The sequence below is a fragment of the Macrobrachium rosenbergii genome, chromosome 48, assembly GCF_040412425.1.
Source record: "Macrobrachium rosenbergii isolate ZJJX-2024 chromosome 48, ASM4041242v1, whole genome shotgun sequence".
Taxonomy (NCBI): domain Eukaryota; kingdom Metazoa; phylum Arthropoda; class Malacostraca; order Decapoda; family Palaemonidae; genus Macrobrachium; species Macrobrachium rosenbergii.
This window is the reverse complement of record NC_089788.1, coordinates 73,198,177-73,217,670: the sequence shown is the minus strand read 5'-3', so window position 1 is coordinate 73,217,670 and position 19,494 is coordinate 73,198,177. Positions and strand designations below refer to the sequence as shown.

At 36.6% G+C, this 19,494-nt stretch overlaps 1 protein-coding gene and 1 long non-coding RNA gene across 2 annotated transcripts in view; one reads left to right on the top strand and one right to left on the bottom strand.

Annotated features, from left to right (window-relative positions):
* LOC136831536 (uncharacterized) overlaps positions 1-19,494 on the bottom strand; it is a 70,862-nt gene that overhangs the window by 15,924 nt on the left and 35,444 nt on the right. The window contains exon 3 of the long non-coding RNA XR_010850922.1: positions 15,193-15,246. This is a non-coding gene — a long non-coding RNA (uncharacterized lncRNA). The remainder of the gene's footprint in view (positions 1-15,192; positions 15,247-19,494) is intronic.
* Positions 241-19,494, top strand: part of LOC136831535 (probable serine/threonine-protein kinase DDB_G0272282) — a 49,183-nt gene continuing 29,929 nt past the window's right edge. The window contains exons 1-2 of the mRNA XM_067092106.1: positions 241-969; positions 11,370-11,431. Coding sequence (XP_066948207.1) covers positions 916-969; positions 11,370-11,431 — 116 coding nt within the window. The 5' untranslated portion in view covers positions 241-915. The remainder of the gene's footprint in view (positions 970-11,369; positions 11,432-19,494) is intronic.

Here is a 19,494-nt window from a genome sequence, read left to right as displayed (position 1 = left end):
GAAATATATATATTCCACAGGCCTCTCCTACAGACATGAAGTTTCACACCCTTTCAATTTCCTAGGAAGAGACCCCCTGTGTTATCTATCTATTAACCTTACTCTCAGACGAAGCGAATGTCACGTACATCTGGCACCCCGCAACGGGGCGAATCACCATTCCAGCGAGGAGAGAGAAAGAAAGAAAAAGAATTCCAGGTGTGTGAATTCGGATGTCGGGTGGACGTTGGTGGCTCGATTAGTCACCACCAGCCAGTCGGTCGGTCGGGCAGCCCAGGGAAGCGGGAAGAGTAGGAACCGTCAAGCGTTCCTATACAGGTCGAGCACGAAGAAGAAGATTTTAGCCAGTGATTTCTTTGCCTTCTCCGAATACAATGAGACTCAGACCAGCGAATACGGCTGGTCGACACGGACTGAAGCCAGTGCCTATCAGGTTCGTTTTCGAACGGTAATGATGGACTGAGGGACAAGGACAGCGTCTACAGCAGTCCGTACTCGATTTTAAAAAAGCAGATGATGTGATAGATGTGCCGTTGTGTAACTCGTTTATCAATAGGTTTGTCACACCATCATGAGTCGATGGATCGCAACTTGGTGCACCCAACGTTTGCGTGGTTCGTTAAACGCGAGACCAAAGGGACATAAATTGTCGCTGTCATAATTACTATGAAGGATTGTTTTCCATGTGACGACCAAAGGGACATAAATTGTCGCTGCTATAATTACTATGAAGGATTGTTTTCCATGTGACGACCAAAGGGACATAAATTGTCGCTATTGTAATTACTATGAAGGATTGTTTTCTACGTGACGCCTGTCTTTTTAACGGTCCAACGAGGATTTTAGCAACCGAAGGTGACGAAATGGTACCATGATTATAATACACATGTGAAGTTCGCATACAACGTCGGTTCTATGTCCACTTCAACTAAAATCAATCTTACGCAGTATATGGATAATATTGCTAAGGTAAGCTACCTGGACAATTTTTTATTATTTCAAAGGACACCGTATTAAACGGCTGTCAATACCCAATACTGAGGTAAGTAAGAAAACTGGTTATTGAAATCAAGAGCCGAATCGATTTACTTTTGTCGACTTACTGAGACGGACCGCTAACTAAATTTTTAAAAAGCTTATCTTGCCCACAGGACTGAATGACCTTTAAAAAAATAAGCTTGTTGAAAACTCAGGTTCCTCCGAATAATAATAACTGATAGATCTTTCTCCCAGTTGCTGTTACTTTACAAAATATCTTTAGAGGAATCGATTCCGTTTCTTACACACTGATACCACAGTAACTCTAGGAACACGCACGGTTGACAGGGTCTTAGCTAGCCCAATGTTAAAAATTATTCAAATGTGGCCTTCAGGGTAACCATTTGACTGATAGGTTGTCCCGGGGAGGTTCGACTCTAACAGGAGACCTTGAAGTAATTCGTTCAGCTAGCAGTCTTTGTGTATATAAAAGGTGACCTTGAATATGTGTTCGTAATACAAGTTCGGTTGAGTCCTAGATAAAAATTTGTTTATTATACATCTAATATATATTGTGTATTTTAACCAAGATTTCACAAAACCCTCTTTAAAAGATGGGTCTACTTCCAGTGTATCTGTTCGATGTATTTAAAAAAAAAAACCTCTAACAGTCTTGGGAAATGTTTTAAACCATTTTTATTTACTCTGTAGCTGATCAACAGAAGATTACAGACAGTAATGGCGGTAGGTTTTAAATTTCTAATCTGTCCTCGTAATTCTGTAACGAATAAACACATTTGTTAACGTTAATTAGCTTCTTAGTAACGTGGCCATGGGTAAGTCCTTAATGAGTGGCCTTCAGGTGTCTAATTAACAGGTGCCTCTTGCTAAGACCGTAATTAAAATATGGCCTCGTTTATTACGAGCCTCTATTTTCAGTCGCGTGCTAAGATATCTCAGGCAATGTTATACTATCAGGCCAAATGATTCATAAGTAGGATTCAGTGACGATTACTAATTAAAAACTTATTATTACTGCATAATCAGTCCATGAAAAGCTTTGTACCCTCTTAACATATTCTAGTTAATGTCTCTTTAGTCTGAAAACTTAAGTTATTTTATCTCATGTCAACCTTCCCAATAAGCAATGAAACTCCACTTCTTCGTTTGTAATGTCATCATTTTGAACACCCCAAAATTTAAGGTAAAATCACAATCTTAACAACAGTTATTCGTCAAAGAAAGAGCATCTATAACTTCTTAAGATTTGCGACAGCCGAAGAAACTTACAATTGCACGCTCAAGTTATAATCAAAGCTGAAGCTGTAATCTTAAATTACCTAGCAGCGTTTATCAAATCTGAAGGCTCGCCTATCGGGGCTCATTTGTCTCCCCCCCTCCACTGAACACACACACACACACACACACAGACCAAAAAAGTGCAGAAGACCACTTTCTAGTCAAACCCTAAAGTTACAAAGTAAAATAAAAGATACAGATGAGATGCAAAGTGTAGCTACAGCAGCCACGCTCACAACTGATAATCTTGTGAGCAACTCCGAATGACCAGCAATGAGACCTAGAGAGGTTTCCGAGGGAAGTACGAGCAGAGCTGCCACCTGCAATGTCCCTTCCTCCTGCTATAGTCTACTCAAAAGAAAGGGGGCCGCACAGTCATTTACGCAACCTACAAACTACTTAACACTGAATCACCTGCGTGGTTCCAAAAACGTGAGACGAGTACGGAACTGCCAATCGTTCTATGTTGAACTTCATCTTAAAAAGCATTTGACATTGCTTGGTCAAGTTCTGCTAAGCCAAGATAGCTATTTGAGGTTTTCATTCTCTGCACACGACAGTAATATTTGCAGAAGCGAGGCACCTTTCCTAATAGTAATAGCTGGCCATACTATAATGATTCCTCCATCTCTCTTGAATGATCCTTCGTAAAAAATTTTATATTTCTTAGTAACCCCTAAGATTTGCAGGAATAAATAAAATAAGTGTATAAATAAATAAACAAACAAACAAGTAAATAAATATATGATAATTATATATTCACCACAGATAGCAAAATTCGGACACATACACCGCTAAAATTGAAATTCACGAATATATCATTAAAACTACGCAGCAATTCTCATATTTGCTCATGCTTTTTTCAAAACCATAATCAAAACACTGAACCGTAAAACGGATTCCAAACTCAGGAAATCTGAGTAAAATTAGCAGTGTTCCTGGCACAATTGTTGCCGATTGTCAGTTGCTCAAATCAGCAGACTACACATTAAACTAAAATCAATAAGAGGTAAAAAATGAAGAATGAAAAAAAAATAAAGCCGTCTTATATGGGGTAGGTGACCTGACGTCCTGGATTGCGTGTCAGATACGTAACACGAATTACTTGCAGAATAAACTTAACTTTCCCCAAGGACAGAAATGACTGACAGAAATAGGAGCAATAGAATTTGTCTTCACAGGAGCTGGAGACAAGTAGAACCCTCTATAATACTAAAACAAAGGGCAATTTCAATAGTACCAGGCGCGAGTAACCGTTACAAAGTCCTCACTAACACCGAGAAACAAGTTTCGCCATAATATTCTTTCCATTCTTCTTCTTTTAAAATTCACATTACGTAACGGCGTTTCGATCAAGTTGTCAGAACGCTTTTGCTTTCCTGCAGTACAACAATACAGCGCACCCTCCTCAACACTGAATAATTGATGAGCACTCTATCACACTTGAACCTGAATATCCAAAGTACGAACATTATTTTGCTTGAGTTGTTTCCATCGAATATTTCTTTGTCCTGTTCACCGATAATCGAAAACATTTCATTTCTTCATGTTACGAACCTCAGGAGACACAAGTTTGCGCTAGGCTGAAGATTCAACTATGAAGTAAGTCTAGAAGACTAATTATTTGCTCTCCGAGTGGTAAATGGAAAGTATGTTGTGATTAAAAAAAAAAAAAAAACTGAGAATATCTAGTCAAAACAGCTACAATGTCTTTTTTTAACCTCTAGAAATGGATTACGCAACCTCTATTTCAAGATAATTCAAGTGTCATTACAACTTTACATTATTGACTTACAAGACCTTTATACAACGCATGCGCACATTGCATAAAGCGAACAATGATTCATTCATCATTCAGTGAAGAGAGCATGCGCAGAGCATGGAGGGTACCTTATACAAGTCTCCGTGCCTTAGCGTATACGGTATGTTCAATGGATTCTTCAGCAGAGAGAGAGAATTTAATCAGCTTGCCATACATAGGCCCTTACTGATTACACTAAAAATCAAATAATCAGTATTATTCTGAAGTCGGAATAATTCAGGACACTTCAAAATTCATTTAAGTTCATAGTCACATAAGACAAAACTAATCTTACATTAATTCTGTTTAATCAAGATATCCTGGATTAGATTTTTTTTTTATACTGCAGCATTTCCAAGTTTTAAGAATTCAGTTCGTAAAGAAAGAGACACGAGGATTGTATAAGATACTTTTCATGTTCTGCGGATGCTCCCATCAGCGAATGATGAATGGATCACTGCTCGCTTTATGCCGTGTGCGCAGTGCGTTGTATAAAGGTCGCATGTATGAATGATCTAATCTCGATGTAATGACACTATTCATATTTAAACCTAGGTTGCGTAAACCATTTCTAGAGGCTGATAAACCAACAATGAAACACGTTTTAAAATGACGCATCTCATCTTCTGTAGTAAGCACGAAATGAACTCGCAAAAGTGATAAAAAGGCTTTTCTCTTAAGTGTGGGAGCGCCGTTAGTAGTACTATTCTATGTAGTCTTCTAGACCTAATTTATAGTCAATCTTCGGTCTATTGCAAACTAATGTCACCTGAATGATCGTAACATGCAGCTACGCCTAGCATTTTTTTTTATCTATGAACAGAACAAAGGAATGTCGATGCAAGACAACTATGGTAAAATAACATTAGTACTATCGACATTTAGGTTCAAGTTCGATGGAGTTCATTACTTAATACTAGGAAGCGTAAGCTGTAGTGTTGAAAAGCAAAACAGTACCAGTAACATTTATACTTCAAATTATTAGTATTACTATTATTACTTCGTTTCTTTCTCACTGCAAGTTTTAGTCACGTGGCCCATTCTCGTCTAGAGAGGATGAAAACTCAAGACTACGGAAGTGCAGTGTCCGAAGCTTTAAGGAAAAGGTTACTTCAAGGACTTCGTTGAAGCTTGAAGCCTGGAGCAATTTAAAGCAAGCACTGGAACGTTAAATTCCACTTCCTTTCGGTACAAAATCTTTAAAATTTAAAATATTCTATACCGGCGTTAGGCAGATCTGCTTCGAGTAACATTCGAACTTCGTGACGATTAGTCTCAGCGTGTGTTTGTTTTATTAAAGGAACGGCAATCACCGGAAGGGGGTTTAGACCCATAGAACGTAGAACGTTCTTGATGAACGCTGCATATAAGGCCCTTGAACCCTCTATAATACAAAATCTATATATTACCGTAAAACAGAGACCTCTACAAATTCTAGATTCATTTTTGGAATACGCTATCAGTCCACGAACTGGAAATGGAAAAGCGATAGTATAGAGAACTCTCTCTCTCTCTCTCTCTCTCTCTCTCTCTCTCTCTCTCTCTCTCTCTCTCTCTCTCTCTCAAATGAATTCTGAAGGACAGCTGCTGCATCGCATAAAAGGTCACAGTGACCGAAAAACTGAAAAGAAATAAAAATGGGCGAGGTGAAGTTCACTGCACCTGTATAAGTATTATACGAGGATGTGAAAAAAGCCAATGGAAGTGCGCGCACTCGCTAGCGTATGTATGTATGTATGTATGTATATGTATATGTGTATATATATAACTGATTCTTTAAAGTATACGTATTACCCACGCCATAACTTACGTACTTAATAAACGCATAGGCTGAATAACACTACTAAAAGCGAAAGAATATAAATGTCAGCAGAACCGCTTCTGAATGGACTAGCAAAACGCCTTGACCTGCAACAGGCAAAATGCAGTTGTATAATGATGATGATGACAGTGGTGGTGTGACCCACAAAATGCGAGGTCAAAGGTCACGAAGGAGGCGATAGAAATTATAATTATTATGAGAAATACGCAGTAGGGGGGGTCTTATGTAGTTTTCATGAGTCTTAGGAGGTAATACCTTGAATCCATATTTTCTGGAGGAAAAGTCATTTCTTTAGAGAGAGAGAGAGAGAGAGAGAGAGAGAGAGAGAGAGAGAGTTCTAAGACCAATTATCTTCACTCTCTCCTTTCTTTTTTTTTATCTTTTATTTAGAAAAATACACTTTACAGTTCATTTTACTATTCAATACATATACAATATATGTAATTTAAGTAAAAAATCAACAAACATGTCACAATTTTTATATATACAAATATACTTAAATTTACTATGTACATACATGCATATACACATCTCTCCTTTCTAGGGAAAAAGTTTTATCTTTGGAGAGGGAGAGAGTCCTTAGACCAAGTATCACGAATTCCTTCTTTCTAAAGAAAAAATTATTTCTTTAGTGAGAGAGAAAAACAGACGTAATGCAGGTACTGACATAATCCAACTGCTAACAATGACGCAGACACTGACGCTATAAACAACAGAAACCCCAACACAACAAACTCAAGAAACGAACAAATAAAGTTCAAAAAAGGAAAGTTCACACAGCCGGTTGCATGTTTGTTTAATCACCAGAGCAACGCTGATGAAAAGGTAACCTGCATCGAACTAAAAGGTTTTTCGGCCTTGCTAACAATTAAAATGAAGAGATTTTTTTGTGCACTGGAATATTGTAGTCTATTAGAAGTTGTGATGAAAGGCCAAGGTCCAAAAATGCTTGTTTAAAAAATAGTTATTCAAAATGATGGAGAAATTTTTCGTGGTTTGAAAGTTCAAACTCCTCTTGTGAGAGTTAGGCCAATACGCATTAGCAAATTCAAATTCCGCCATACTTCAGAGTAAATTTGGTTTCAACTGGCGCAGTGATGAGGCGATATTAATGTTTAATTCAGGCCAGTACATCGACACTTTCGGATTCATCCAAATTTGAGTCAATTTGATCTCAACCAGTGCAATGATTTATCTACATTACAAAGTTATAATCACCAAGGATTCGAGTGACATCGTAAAACAACTCGCTTTTAATGACGATTGACCCCATTCTTTTTTCAAAGGACGTTGCGTGAGACCAAAGTATGAGGCTGATAGCAAGGTGAATCAAGCAGTTAAAAGCATAAATTCGTTCTTGCGATCGTTCACTTCTAACTCCCCGTTATGGTTACCTTAAATCTTTACACTTTTACCTCTGTCCAAATCTTTCCCAGTGCCATTATTCGCTTAAACTATCATATTATACAATTTCACCTCCAATTCGCAAAAGCATTTTAGAAAACTTTAGACCTACGTCTATAAAATCCAAGCTGTGCTCTTTAACCAAAACTTCACTTAGGCCTAATCGTGACAACACTGATTTCCCCTATACTATGCTCCACTACACAGTCCATTCTGGGAGCATATCACACAACTCTGTATCAATATTATCAGGCCACTTTCTTAACTTATTACTAGACTTCAAAATCTCTTAGACGCATGACAGGCGACAGTTCGGTGTTACTCTGGTAACTTTTCAAATTTATCAAAGAGGTTGTCTAGTTTACAGATTCTTCTGCCCTTCATCTTTCCTTTTCCTAGGTTATATGATCTCAAAACATTAAGTAGATGTGAAAAATATTTATATACGATAAACAGGTTGAGAAACTAAAAAAAATTACACGGCTCAAAGAACAGCCTTGTTTTTCAACTTGTACATTATCAGAATTCCAGTGTAAAACATGAGAAAGCTATAATTAAGATTATCAGTGTTATCCGCAAAGCAGAGTTCACCTCTAAGAGGCCGGTAGTAGGTTTCGGTGTTCTATTTATTTCTCTCCACAGAATTCCTCTTAATGTTGTAGTAGCGAAAGTTAAATCAATTCATCTTAGTTGTATTCCATCTCATATTCCAAAGGACTGGTCTAAGTTTGCTTCCTAACCAATAAGGTCAATCTACTGTTTTTACAGTTACTTATTTAGACGGTGCTCCGGAAATTGCTAAATCAGTTCACCATTCCCGTGGTCTTTCGCTTCCATTAGTTTTCGTTTCCCTGTCCGTCCCGGCATCAGCAAAAATAGCGTCCTTTCCCATCCAAACTTATAAACACTGCTCTTCTTCCACCAACTCTTCATTCATCAGTCATAATTAATCGATACAATTCGGTAGTTAGAAAAAAATGCATTACTGAAATATGTCTTTAGGAAATCACTGCATACGGGCAATAAAACCAATAAAAAAGAAATGAAACATTAGGTATAACTAGTAACCCATTCATAATAATGTAACAATAAGCTTTGCACAAGAGTAAGCAAGCACAGCCATTTGCTTTCTTAAACGTAACTACGAACATGATTTATAACAAAGCACATCTTAATTATATTCACTGAAAATATACAATAAACTTAGATACGGAATGGGCATCAACTGTAATTTTAAAATCGTCGTTTGCAAGTATCATTAAAAGCCTATTTGCTTTAGTGCAATGCTAAGTAAGACCTTTATTATCTCTCTCTCTCTCTCTCTCTCTCTCTCTCTCTCTCTCTCTCTCTCTCTCTCTCGAACACACTCCAACACAGCACTTTGAAAACCCTTCCAATGTTTAACACAAGCATTTTACTCAAGAATATAAATGTTTTACCATTTATATTCTTGTTAAGAACTACTGTGCGGTATAAAACTCCCATTCTTCGCGTTTGAATTAACCAGTCTTTATTCATTTATTCTTTATTATACTTTTTGTTTGTAGGGATAATTACGTTATCATTTACATTACACTGAGAAACACTTAGAAGAACCTAAACTAGTTTGTTGCACTGGTTTTCAGAGAGAGAGAGAGAGAGAGAGAGAGAGAGAGAGAGGCTTAAATTCAATACATACCAATTAAAAGTCAATGATTTTCACAGAGAGAGAGAGAGAGAGAGAGAGAGAGAGAGAGAGAGAGAGAGAGAGAGAGAGAGAGAGAAATTATCCATGTGTATACATTCCAAGATATCACCTAATCCACTGACATTTATAAGAATGAATTAACTAACAATTCCACCCAACAGAGATATAGGTTACTTTATACATCAACAGAAGCGAGGTTACTTCATCCAAAATGTATGATATTGTATCGACTATACGGATGAATTCCAATGTCGGCAGCAGTATACATTACTGTATGATAGCCAAGCCAACGCATTCAGGAAGTAGCCAAGGTCTCTCTCTCTCTCTCTCTCTCTCTCTCTCTCTCTCTCTCTCTCTAAAAATAAATAGATCTGTCCGTTACCAGTACTAGTGTCTGCTGCACATTCTTTGGATAAGATGCGACCTTTAGTCTCTCTCTCTTTCCTAAATAAATAAATCTATCCCTTACCAGCACTAGAGTACTAGTGTCAATTACACACTCACTATGTTTTTACCAACAAATGTACCAAATGTATCTCTCTCTCTCTCAAAAAATAAATAAATCTAACCGCTACTATAAAAAAAAATAGTACTGCTGTCAACTGCACATTCATTGTTTATCAACCGACAAACGTACCAAGGTCATTGCGAACGATGGTGTCAGCCATACCATCATCGCTACCAAGGTCTTTGATTTACTAATACGCTTGACACCGTAACCGATGACTTTTATAACCAGCAGGCTTCCCGAAGTGTCAACTGCACATTAGTCAACTGTATCAAAGTAATCAATCTCTTTAGACGCACCGCTCCTACGAGTAAACCTATCAAGAGACATGACGACTGATGACGAAACCAATTTCAAAACAGCTTTATTGATTCTAGTTCTTCGCTGAGGTTTTTCAAGCTGGATACAACCTCACTAGCCACTTTTTTTTTCCGAGTATTTAAGATTGAGAACCCATTATAGCATGATTTTTCTTTAATGCATTTATAAGCTTGAAAACCTCACACGCGTCTCTCACACGGTCTAGTTACAATTCAATGGCGTATGATTTCATACACTTGCACGTAAAAGTACGCATGTGCGTCTGAGAGAGAGAGAGAGAGGGAGAGAGAGAGAGAGAGAGAGAGAAAAGACAATTTCATTAGATAAATTAGTAAATCCGTTAATATGATATTACTTAAAAGTTAAAACCCAAAGAGTAGAATAACCTTCCGGAACCGTTAGCGTGGGGAAAGCAATACCGAAAGACGCACTGTAGGTCTAGGGAAGACGTGGCACCCGGGAACGTCACATCCGCTCGAGTTATTTTGACTGACATTTCGTGCTGGGAGAAGCAAAACAAAGTCATTTGGAACCGAAATCTATAAATCCCGGCGAGAAATGTGACACTGGAGAGACGGAAATCTTATCGTAGTGGTTAAGGAATAAATATTTATGTCATAAATTGATTTAAATATTTCATTTTCTTGTTCAAATTTACAGTTCCTCGCGAGTGACCGCCATCGTATAGGCCTTGTCCCCAAGACCAACGGTACTTAGGACTCGGTAAGACGAAGACATTAACCCTCCCCCAAAATCCCGTAACCTCATAAAAGGACCAGCTTTGCCCTTTGCTCCCCGCCCTCAAATTCGTCTCTTAAATACCCACCCCCATCCCCTGGATACCCGCGTAATGCTCGCAACAGGACTGGAAGGGAACTGGACTGACGCGGGAGGGACATCTGTCGACTCGACGGAGGAATGGAAAACCCAGCCTCTTTGGAGACACCAGGTTCGACCTCACATTCGCTAGAAGAAGAATTTGAACAGGCACTGAATAAAGTCACTGTACAAATGGTCACTGTTAATGGATCTGTGTCTTTTATAGAGTTGAAATAGAACCTCAAGGCGATGGAGGCAATGTTGTCTCCAATGTAACCACAATCTCCGTTTACTTGGTGTTAGTGGTTGTTCTCTGGCAACATTTTGACGTTAGACACAAAACTTTTTGGGTAACTAAAGCACTCTAGACTGTTGACCTTTGCGAAGCACTTTTGTGTCGAATACTTCGATATATTATGATTCAGTTCGTCACCCACATTGACTTTTCTATTTTAGCGCTTCGGACACAGAACTGGTAAACTTAACTGTACACAGAGGAACAAAATGGACAGCTTAATTGTCAAAAAGCACTAAACCACGAAGCAATATGTAATCTAACAGCACGATACAAGTAACCTTAGACTAGTTTCCCCAATTACTTTTATGTGTAGCGGTTTGTACCGACGTCTGGTAAGCAAAAGATATTTTATACATTATTTGTGTACAATCCTGTTTAATGATCATGGACGGATGGTTGTGAAATAACTGAAACAAAATATTAATATTTCAGATTGACGGGAGGTTTCGTTTCTGCACTTTCCAAACGTATGACGGCCAGAGGAGGCATTACATGTGAGTTGTTTTTTTTTTTTTCATTAATCAACTCTCTCTCTCTCTCTCTCTTTACTAAAGGTTTCTTTTATAATACTAGACTTAGTGATGTTTCTTTCCACTATATTATTAGAATTCTCTCTCTCTCTCTCTGCCTTGACTGATATTCGCTTCTGCCAAAAGCTTTCCTTTATAAAACTAGACTGTTGTCTCTTGCAGTATATTTTTGAGACAATTTTTTTCTCTCTCTCGCCCTCCATGCCTTGACTTATGTTCATATCTTACAAAAACTTTCTTTTATAAAACTGGACTCAGTATTGTTTCTTTCCAGTCAATCACTCTCTCTCTCTCTCCCTTGGTCAATAAAGAGAGCAAGTGCTTTCAAGTACTTGGATATAAACGGTAGGCAACAATTAGTACCACCATACGAAAAAGTGGGTCACATTGTCTAAAAATTATTAACACTTTACCTTACAATGGCGTCTATTAATAACACCAACATCAATAAGTCTACGAACCACAAGTCTAGAATACATCCTGTATGTTAGAGAACCGTTATATATATCTATCTAGGTCAGAGCTGTTTGTGCAAGCCTAAAAACCACAGGCCACCATCGTTATCAATTTCCCAGCAAGCCGATAACACCCATTACCTAGACCCATCTATTTACGGTCGAGTCAATAAAAAAAGTCTCCTCTTCATCGTACCATTAGAGGTTCTATAAAGGTCTCACTTACATTTATGGGAACTGTTTTTTTTTTTATTTCGTGAAGTAGGTCATAGCAATATATACTGTATATGGGAAGGTGGTTCGCTGTCCCCTATTAGTGGCTCAGGTCTTCGAAGTGATTTCACGATATGGATTATGAGAGAAGTTGCGTCGATTTATGTCGTTGTTTTTTGCTTTCAAAGCTGATTTTGTTGTATGTAATTACTGCTACGTTTTGTATTAAGATTAAAGGTAACATTGACTGATATAATAATAATAATAATAATAATAATAATAATAATAATAATAATAATAATAATAATAATAATAATAAAATTGGCAAGCTCAGGCCCGTATTACTAGACTTATGACCCGAGAAACCATAAAAGTAGGCTAATTGCAGACTCCCCGCTGTCGTAAAATAAATGCACTGATATCAAAACCGATTATAAGAAAGGACTGCTTCGGAATTCAATTAGCAAATCCACAGAAGTATTAAAAAAAATTCCTTTCGAACTGCAGTGTATGACGAGAATCTAGATTGATTTTTTCCTCTCCGCTTGGAAAGAGAAGTTCGGTATACTGTGGATAAATATAGTACAATAAGGTACTATCTGTCCAGGATAGCGATTATATATACAATTTATTATCTAGAATAAAAAATTCGAGCAGAAAATAAAATCGGCCTACGAGAAATAGGTAAATGCAATAATTTTACGAGTAACGTGAAAGTACGAAAGGCATAATACAAGGGACTTAGAACCAGCCACTCAGAAATAATATGCTTGGTGCTGAAGTTTTTTTTTTTATACAAAAACAACCTACCCAGTGCCAAGTTGTCTTGAATCATATTGCTTATTTCTTTTTCTTACTGAAAGCAATCCTGACACAACTGCATATAAGGTTCCACAGACCTCCAGCATTCTAATCGCTGGATCTATCAAAACTTTATGCCAATTTGACTTAACAGGCAAATATAATACGCCTTTGAGATAAATTTGAACAGTTAAAAGAGCTTCCATTATAAGGGCCAAAATTTATTTTTTTTACCAATGTTGCAAGGGAAAAATCACAAAAACAGTAAAAAAAGAGAAGGAAGTAAGTTGATCTCCACATCAGTGCGAATTAGGAAGCGGACGGAATACAATTTCATAATAAATTTACCTAAAACTGGGCAATTAGTTTCCAATATCTTACAGAACAGAAACATCATAAGCAGAATAGTCCACGTGAAGGAACTACAGAGTAACTTATTCTTGTTTTTGAAGGACTCTGCTTAATTTGAATACGGTACTCCCTGGTAAAAGATTCCTCCAGAATTTGCCTGCACAAGGGAGTACTAGAATCTACACTGAGAAATAATCCCTTTCGTTAAATACTAAGACTTGTGGGTAACGCGGGCATAACTGAGCAGAATGAAAATAGGGTAAATGTATATTTTGTGATGCTTTATTTCAATTTAATTTTGCTTTATTTAATTTTTTAATTAAGATGTTTGAAAAAAAAAAGGTTGAACTATCCGAATTCACTATAAGGTTTCTCGCAAAATGACGCATCGGAGGGCGAACAATGGTGACAACGACAAAGAGAGAGAGAGAGAGAGAGAGAGAGAGAGAGAGAGAGAGAGAGAGAGAGAGAGAGAGAGCGCTTGCAAAGAAGTAAGGTTGGTGGCAGAAAGAACGTGAAGACTTGGGAGCTTGAAAATAAGCAATGCAGGATTGATTCTATAAATAATCAATCAGCCGGAGAGAGAGAGAGAGAGAGAGAGAGAGAGAGAGAGAGAGAGAGAGAGAGAGAGAGAGAGAGAGAGCTGGCTTATTACATATGCTACTTGAATCTATACTTGCCTACACGGTTACTCAACGGTACTGCGTATCGCCAAATTATCAACCCGTCAAATGTACTGAGTGTCGCGAAAATATGATCAGGACGAATATACACTTCGTTCAATTTGACATTTCTGCTGTATAAAGTTTTCATGGCTTCTGAGGTGGAAGGCTGAAATGACGTAATTATTCTTTTGTTGATGTATGTAAATAATGGACTGCAAATGGCCTGATGAAATATTCAAAGTACGCGAGTCTCTCTCTCTCTCTCCAAAACACTTAGACGTAAAAACTTACAGCCAGTGGGTGACAAATTATATACGCTTGGTAAAAATTTCTATCATAAAGCTGTTTACTTAAAAAACTATACACTAAAAACTATAGTTTAGTCTTTATTTCAATATCATATAACTATAAAACTAAATTATAATCAACAGGGGCCTCATTATGACCAAATGAGGGCTAACATAGTCCCTCCCTAAATTTTAATAGCTCCCTACTTAGGACACCTTAGAATACCTATAAGCAGCTCATTTGACTGCTATATCTTCACTACGTTATAATTACAATCTATCTCATCTGTGATGGATTCTTAACTTGCCCTTTGTCTCTCTAACAATAGAAATGGCTTCTAAAATATTTAATGTAAAATACTTTTAGCTCTGATTTGCTGGCTCCGCTTAATGAGGAATGGAGGGTGATATCCATTATTGAAGAAGCTGGTTTATTTTTATCTTTTTATGTAAAAGTTAAATAGTTTTATATGTATACAGGGTTTAAATTTAGTGGGATAAATCCATTACTGGATAAGTTGGTTGAAATTTTTGTGGAATAGATCCATAACTGAAGGAGGAGTTGGTTTTTAAAACAAAATTTAAGTGATTTTATGCATAAACAGGGTTTAAATTTTAGTGGGGTAGATGCATTACTGAATAAGTTGGTTTTTTTAAAACAAAATTTTTGTGATTTTATTCATAGACGGTTTAAATTATAGTGGAATAGATCTATTACTGAAGACGTAACTGGTTTTCAAAACAAAATTTAAGGGTTTTTATCCATAAACAGGGTTTAATCTTTAGAGAAATGTTAGATACTTTAGTAGTTTCAAAGTTAACTAACGCGTTTCATACGTTTGTGCATGTGTGTTGTTTTATTTAGTAAAAATATATTTTTCACCACAATCCATTATATCTTGGTACTTGAACTTAGAAATATATGAAAACCTTTCAACAAATACATTGCTTACTTGAATTTTGTGCAGTGGGTTTGGGGGTTTCCAAAGGCGTGATCATTTCCTTACCTGAAACAGAAAAAAGAAATGTTAAATATTTTCCATTTTACAATTCAAAATGGCGCTCTTGTAAATACGCAACCCAAAACGTATGAATAACCTGAACGCACTAATAAGTAAATAATATATATATATATATAATATATATATATATATATATATATATATATATATATATATATATATATATATATATATATGTACGTATTGTGTACACATTTATGTGTTCATATGTATACACATATACATAAATATACGTATCTATGTAAATAATGCCCTGAAATGGAAAACTGCAGTATCAGCAAAATTTTCGAAATTGAGATATGCCACCTACTGGGCTCGTGAAACACCAATACACAAGTTACTGCAGTTTCAGAATGATTCTTCAATGCTTTGTGGGGGGGTCACATCTGCAGTATCCGCAAAATCAGTAGTAAGGCAAGGGGAAACAGCAGTATCTACCATTCTTCTCAGTTTTGTATTTTTGCAGATACTACAGTCTTCCATTTTAGGGCAGTACACATCTGCTACGTGAACATAAGAATTAGCTGGACATTACACATGTTATTGGCAAAAGGGATGTAAAACAATAGGTGCCGACAAAACCTTCTGTTTCGAGATCAATAGCAATTTATCTGACAGTCTTCGCGTCTCTTTCTAGAATGTTAAAAGAGCAAAGGTAAAGAGATAAATACCACACTGACTTTCGTATAACCGTTTAAAGAAAAAAGCGAAAAAAAATTTTGAAAATCATGTACTCATAAATGATTGTCTGGATGTCATTCAAAAGATAACCTCAACTTATCTTGTTTACGGAATGACCTATAAAATTTAGGCTAAATCCAAGCGCTGAGACCTAAGAGGTCATTCGGCGCTAAAACCGAAACCAAGAATAAAAAAACGTCAGCAATTGTTAGGAGAGGGTGGAAAGTAAGATGGAAGAAAGAGAATATGAACGGAGGTGCAGTAAAAGGAATGAAAGGGGCTGCAGCTAGGGGCACGGAGGGACGCTGCAAAGAACCTCAAGTAATGCCTACAGTGCACCACTTGAGGTGCACTGACGGCACCATCTCCCTAAGGGGACATATTTGTTTAATGTTCTGCAAGCTTCGAAAATGCTAAATATTTGCAATATATTATTAAAAATAAAAAAAATCTTTATTTACAATACTGTCATTAAAAGTATTTACAATATTGTTATTAAACAATAAAGTCTCATTTTACAATACTGTTATCAATAATTAAAAAGTCGTTATTTACAATACTGTTATCAATATTTAAAAAGTCGTCATTTACCATACTGTCATTAAAAATTAAAGTCGTTATTTACAATACTGTCATTAAAAATTAAAGTCTTTATTTACAATACTGTCATTAAAAATTAAAGTCTTTATTTACAATACTGTCATTAAAAATTAAAGTCTTTATTTACAATACTGTCATTAAAAATTAAAGTCTTTATTTACAATACTGTCATTAAAAATTAAAAAGTCTTTATTTACAATACTGTCATTGAAAATTAAAAAGTCTTTATTTGCAATACTGTCATTGAAAATTAAAAAGTCTTTATTTACAATCCTGTCATTAAAAATTGAGAAGTCTTTATTTACAATACTGACATTAAAAATTAAAAAGTCTTTATTTACAATACTGTCGTTAAAAATTAAAAGGTATTTATTTAAAATACTGTCATTAAAAATGAAAACGTCTATATTTAGAAAACCGTCATTAAAAATTAAAGTCTATTTACAATACTGTCACTAAAAATTGAGAAGTCTTTACTTACAATACTGACATTAAAAAGTAAAAAGTCTTTCTCGAAAATAAAACTCAAGTAATGACAGACACTTTAAAACCAAACTCACAATCATAAAGATGAAGTAAATGGCAAGTGTTGCGGTCACTTACCTTCAAGGATGATATATACATCACGTCGGTACACTCCCTCGGGGGTAATTAAGGTAATTGTGTTTGTGTGTGAGAGAGAGAGAGAGAGAGTAAGGGTATGCCTGACAGAGAGAGAGAATAGGGGTTATGCGAGAGAGAGAGAGAGAGAGAGAGAGAGAGAGAGAGAGAGAGAGAGAGAGAGAGAGAGAGAGAGAGAGAGAGAGAGAAGGGTTAGCGTGAGAGAGAGAGAGAGAGAGAAAATTGGGGTTAGGAGAAAGATGGAGAGAGAAAACAAGGGTTATGAGAGAGAGAGAGAGATATGAGAAAGAAGGAGAGAAAACAAGGGTTATGAGAGAGAGAGAGAGAGAGAGAGAGAGAGAGAGAGAGAGAGAGAGAGAGAGGTTATGAGAAAGACGGAGAGAAAACAAGGATTATGAGAGAGAGAGAGAGAGAGAGAGATAACAAGTGTTACGTTATGTTATGCGTGACAGTCTAGCAGCAAACGCCACGATGCCTTCACCGAATAATTCATTCCGCCGAGGACAGGCATTTCTCGACGCGACACAAACCCCGCTCTGAAATCCTACCGCTGAGCTAAAGCAGCCTTTGAAAGGGTCCTACGAGGAATTCCTGTGTGGGCGCGCTCGCGGGGGCAATACAAGCACTCACAAAAGCGATATCGACATATCCACTGGTTAGGAACCGTTTACAAGATTCTCGCTCTCTGAAGGTGTCTGAAGCCACGGGTTGAGTCAGTATGGAAAGAAGCAATTCTGTTATACATTTTTATAATTCAAAGGGCACCTAGTCCGCTGGTATAGTAGTTAGTATTGTGGCATGCCACTCAGATGTCGCGGATTCGCATCTCACCCCAGGGCAATAAAAAATCACTGGCTCTGTCATGATCAGTTACTGCCGCAGTGTCGGGTCTGCGGTGGTTGGTCGACCAAAACCAACATTCTTTGGAAGCTTGAATTTCAAGTCAGTGGCCCCTTTGGTGGGCTTGTTCCATGTGAATAGGCTTCATCTAATGAAATAATAATAATAATAATAATAATAATAATAATAATAATAATAATAATAAATAATAATAATTTTGTGCTTCAAAAGTCGGGATACATTAAAACTAACCTCGTCATAGATTTTCTCTGTACAACAGAAGCTGACATTCTTCAATATTTTAACCTTTCTTGAACTTAAGCCATTCAAGAAAATACAGAGTATTAGCGGAGCTCTCACCCCTTATTTCGCCTGCAGGAAAAAGATAAGAATATCAAATCAATATGATTTATTCGCCTAGCCTACGGTGAGAGAGAGAGAGAGAGAGAGAGAGAGAGAGAGAGAGAGAGAGAGAGAGAGAGTCCAAACCTTTCATGTGTTTGTGTGTATATACTGTATATATGCATGTATGTATATATAATATTAATATATATGCGTATATACTTAAATTTCTGAGGGAGGCTTGGAACGCCCTTGCCTTTCAATTGAAAGACCTGGGTTCGATCCCGATGTGAGTCAGAAAAATTATTTCTACTACACACGTGATTGCTGTGTTGATTACTTCTACATATACTGTATATATATATATATATATATATATATATATATATATATATATATATATATATATATATATATATATATATATATAATTTGTATATTTATATACATAAAGCGATATATCTAATTAATGGCCATGCAAATCATAATTATAGAAGATTATATCCCCACACGTGGCAAGCAATCACCTCAAGGTTATAAATTCCTCCGTTCAGCGAAACGCACAGAGGGACATACACCAAGCCCAGCACCTGACGCCCATTCTATTCCAGAGAACAGCAAATTATTGACAGCCCCTGACAAAAACACATTCTAAAGTATTTAGTAAACACACAGAGGTGAGAAATAGTGACATACACTTAGGAAAATATTGTTTTAGTGGTGTTTAAACCCTAAATTAAATCGTGAAGGGGAACTTATCTATGGAAGGCCTCACGCTGATACCAAATATTGCTGCTTCGCTCGACGAAGATTGGATACCGTAGCGTGTTGAGTTAACCTCCATCGCTCACGCCATGCTATGACACAGTCTTCTCCTTGGTTTTGTTGTTCGTGCGTGTGTGTGTTCCTTCGTGACAGACACACACACACACACACACACACACACACACACATATATATATATATATATATATATATATATATATATATATATATATATATATATATATATAATATAATACACACACATATATATAAATATATATATGAATAGAGAGAGAGAGAGAGAGAGAGAGAGAGAGAGAGAGAGAGAGAGAGAGATAAATGTACACACACACATATATGTATTTCTCTCTCTCTCTCTCTCTC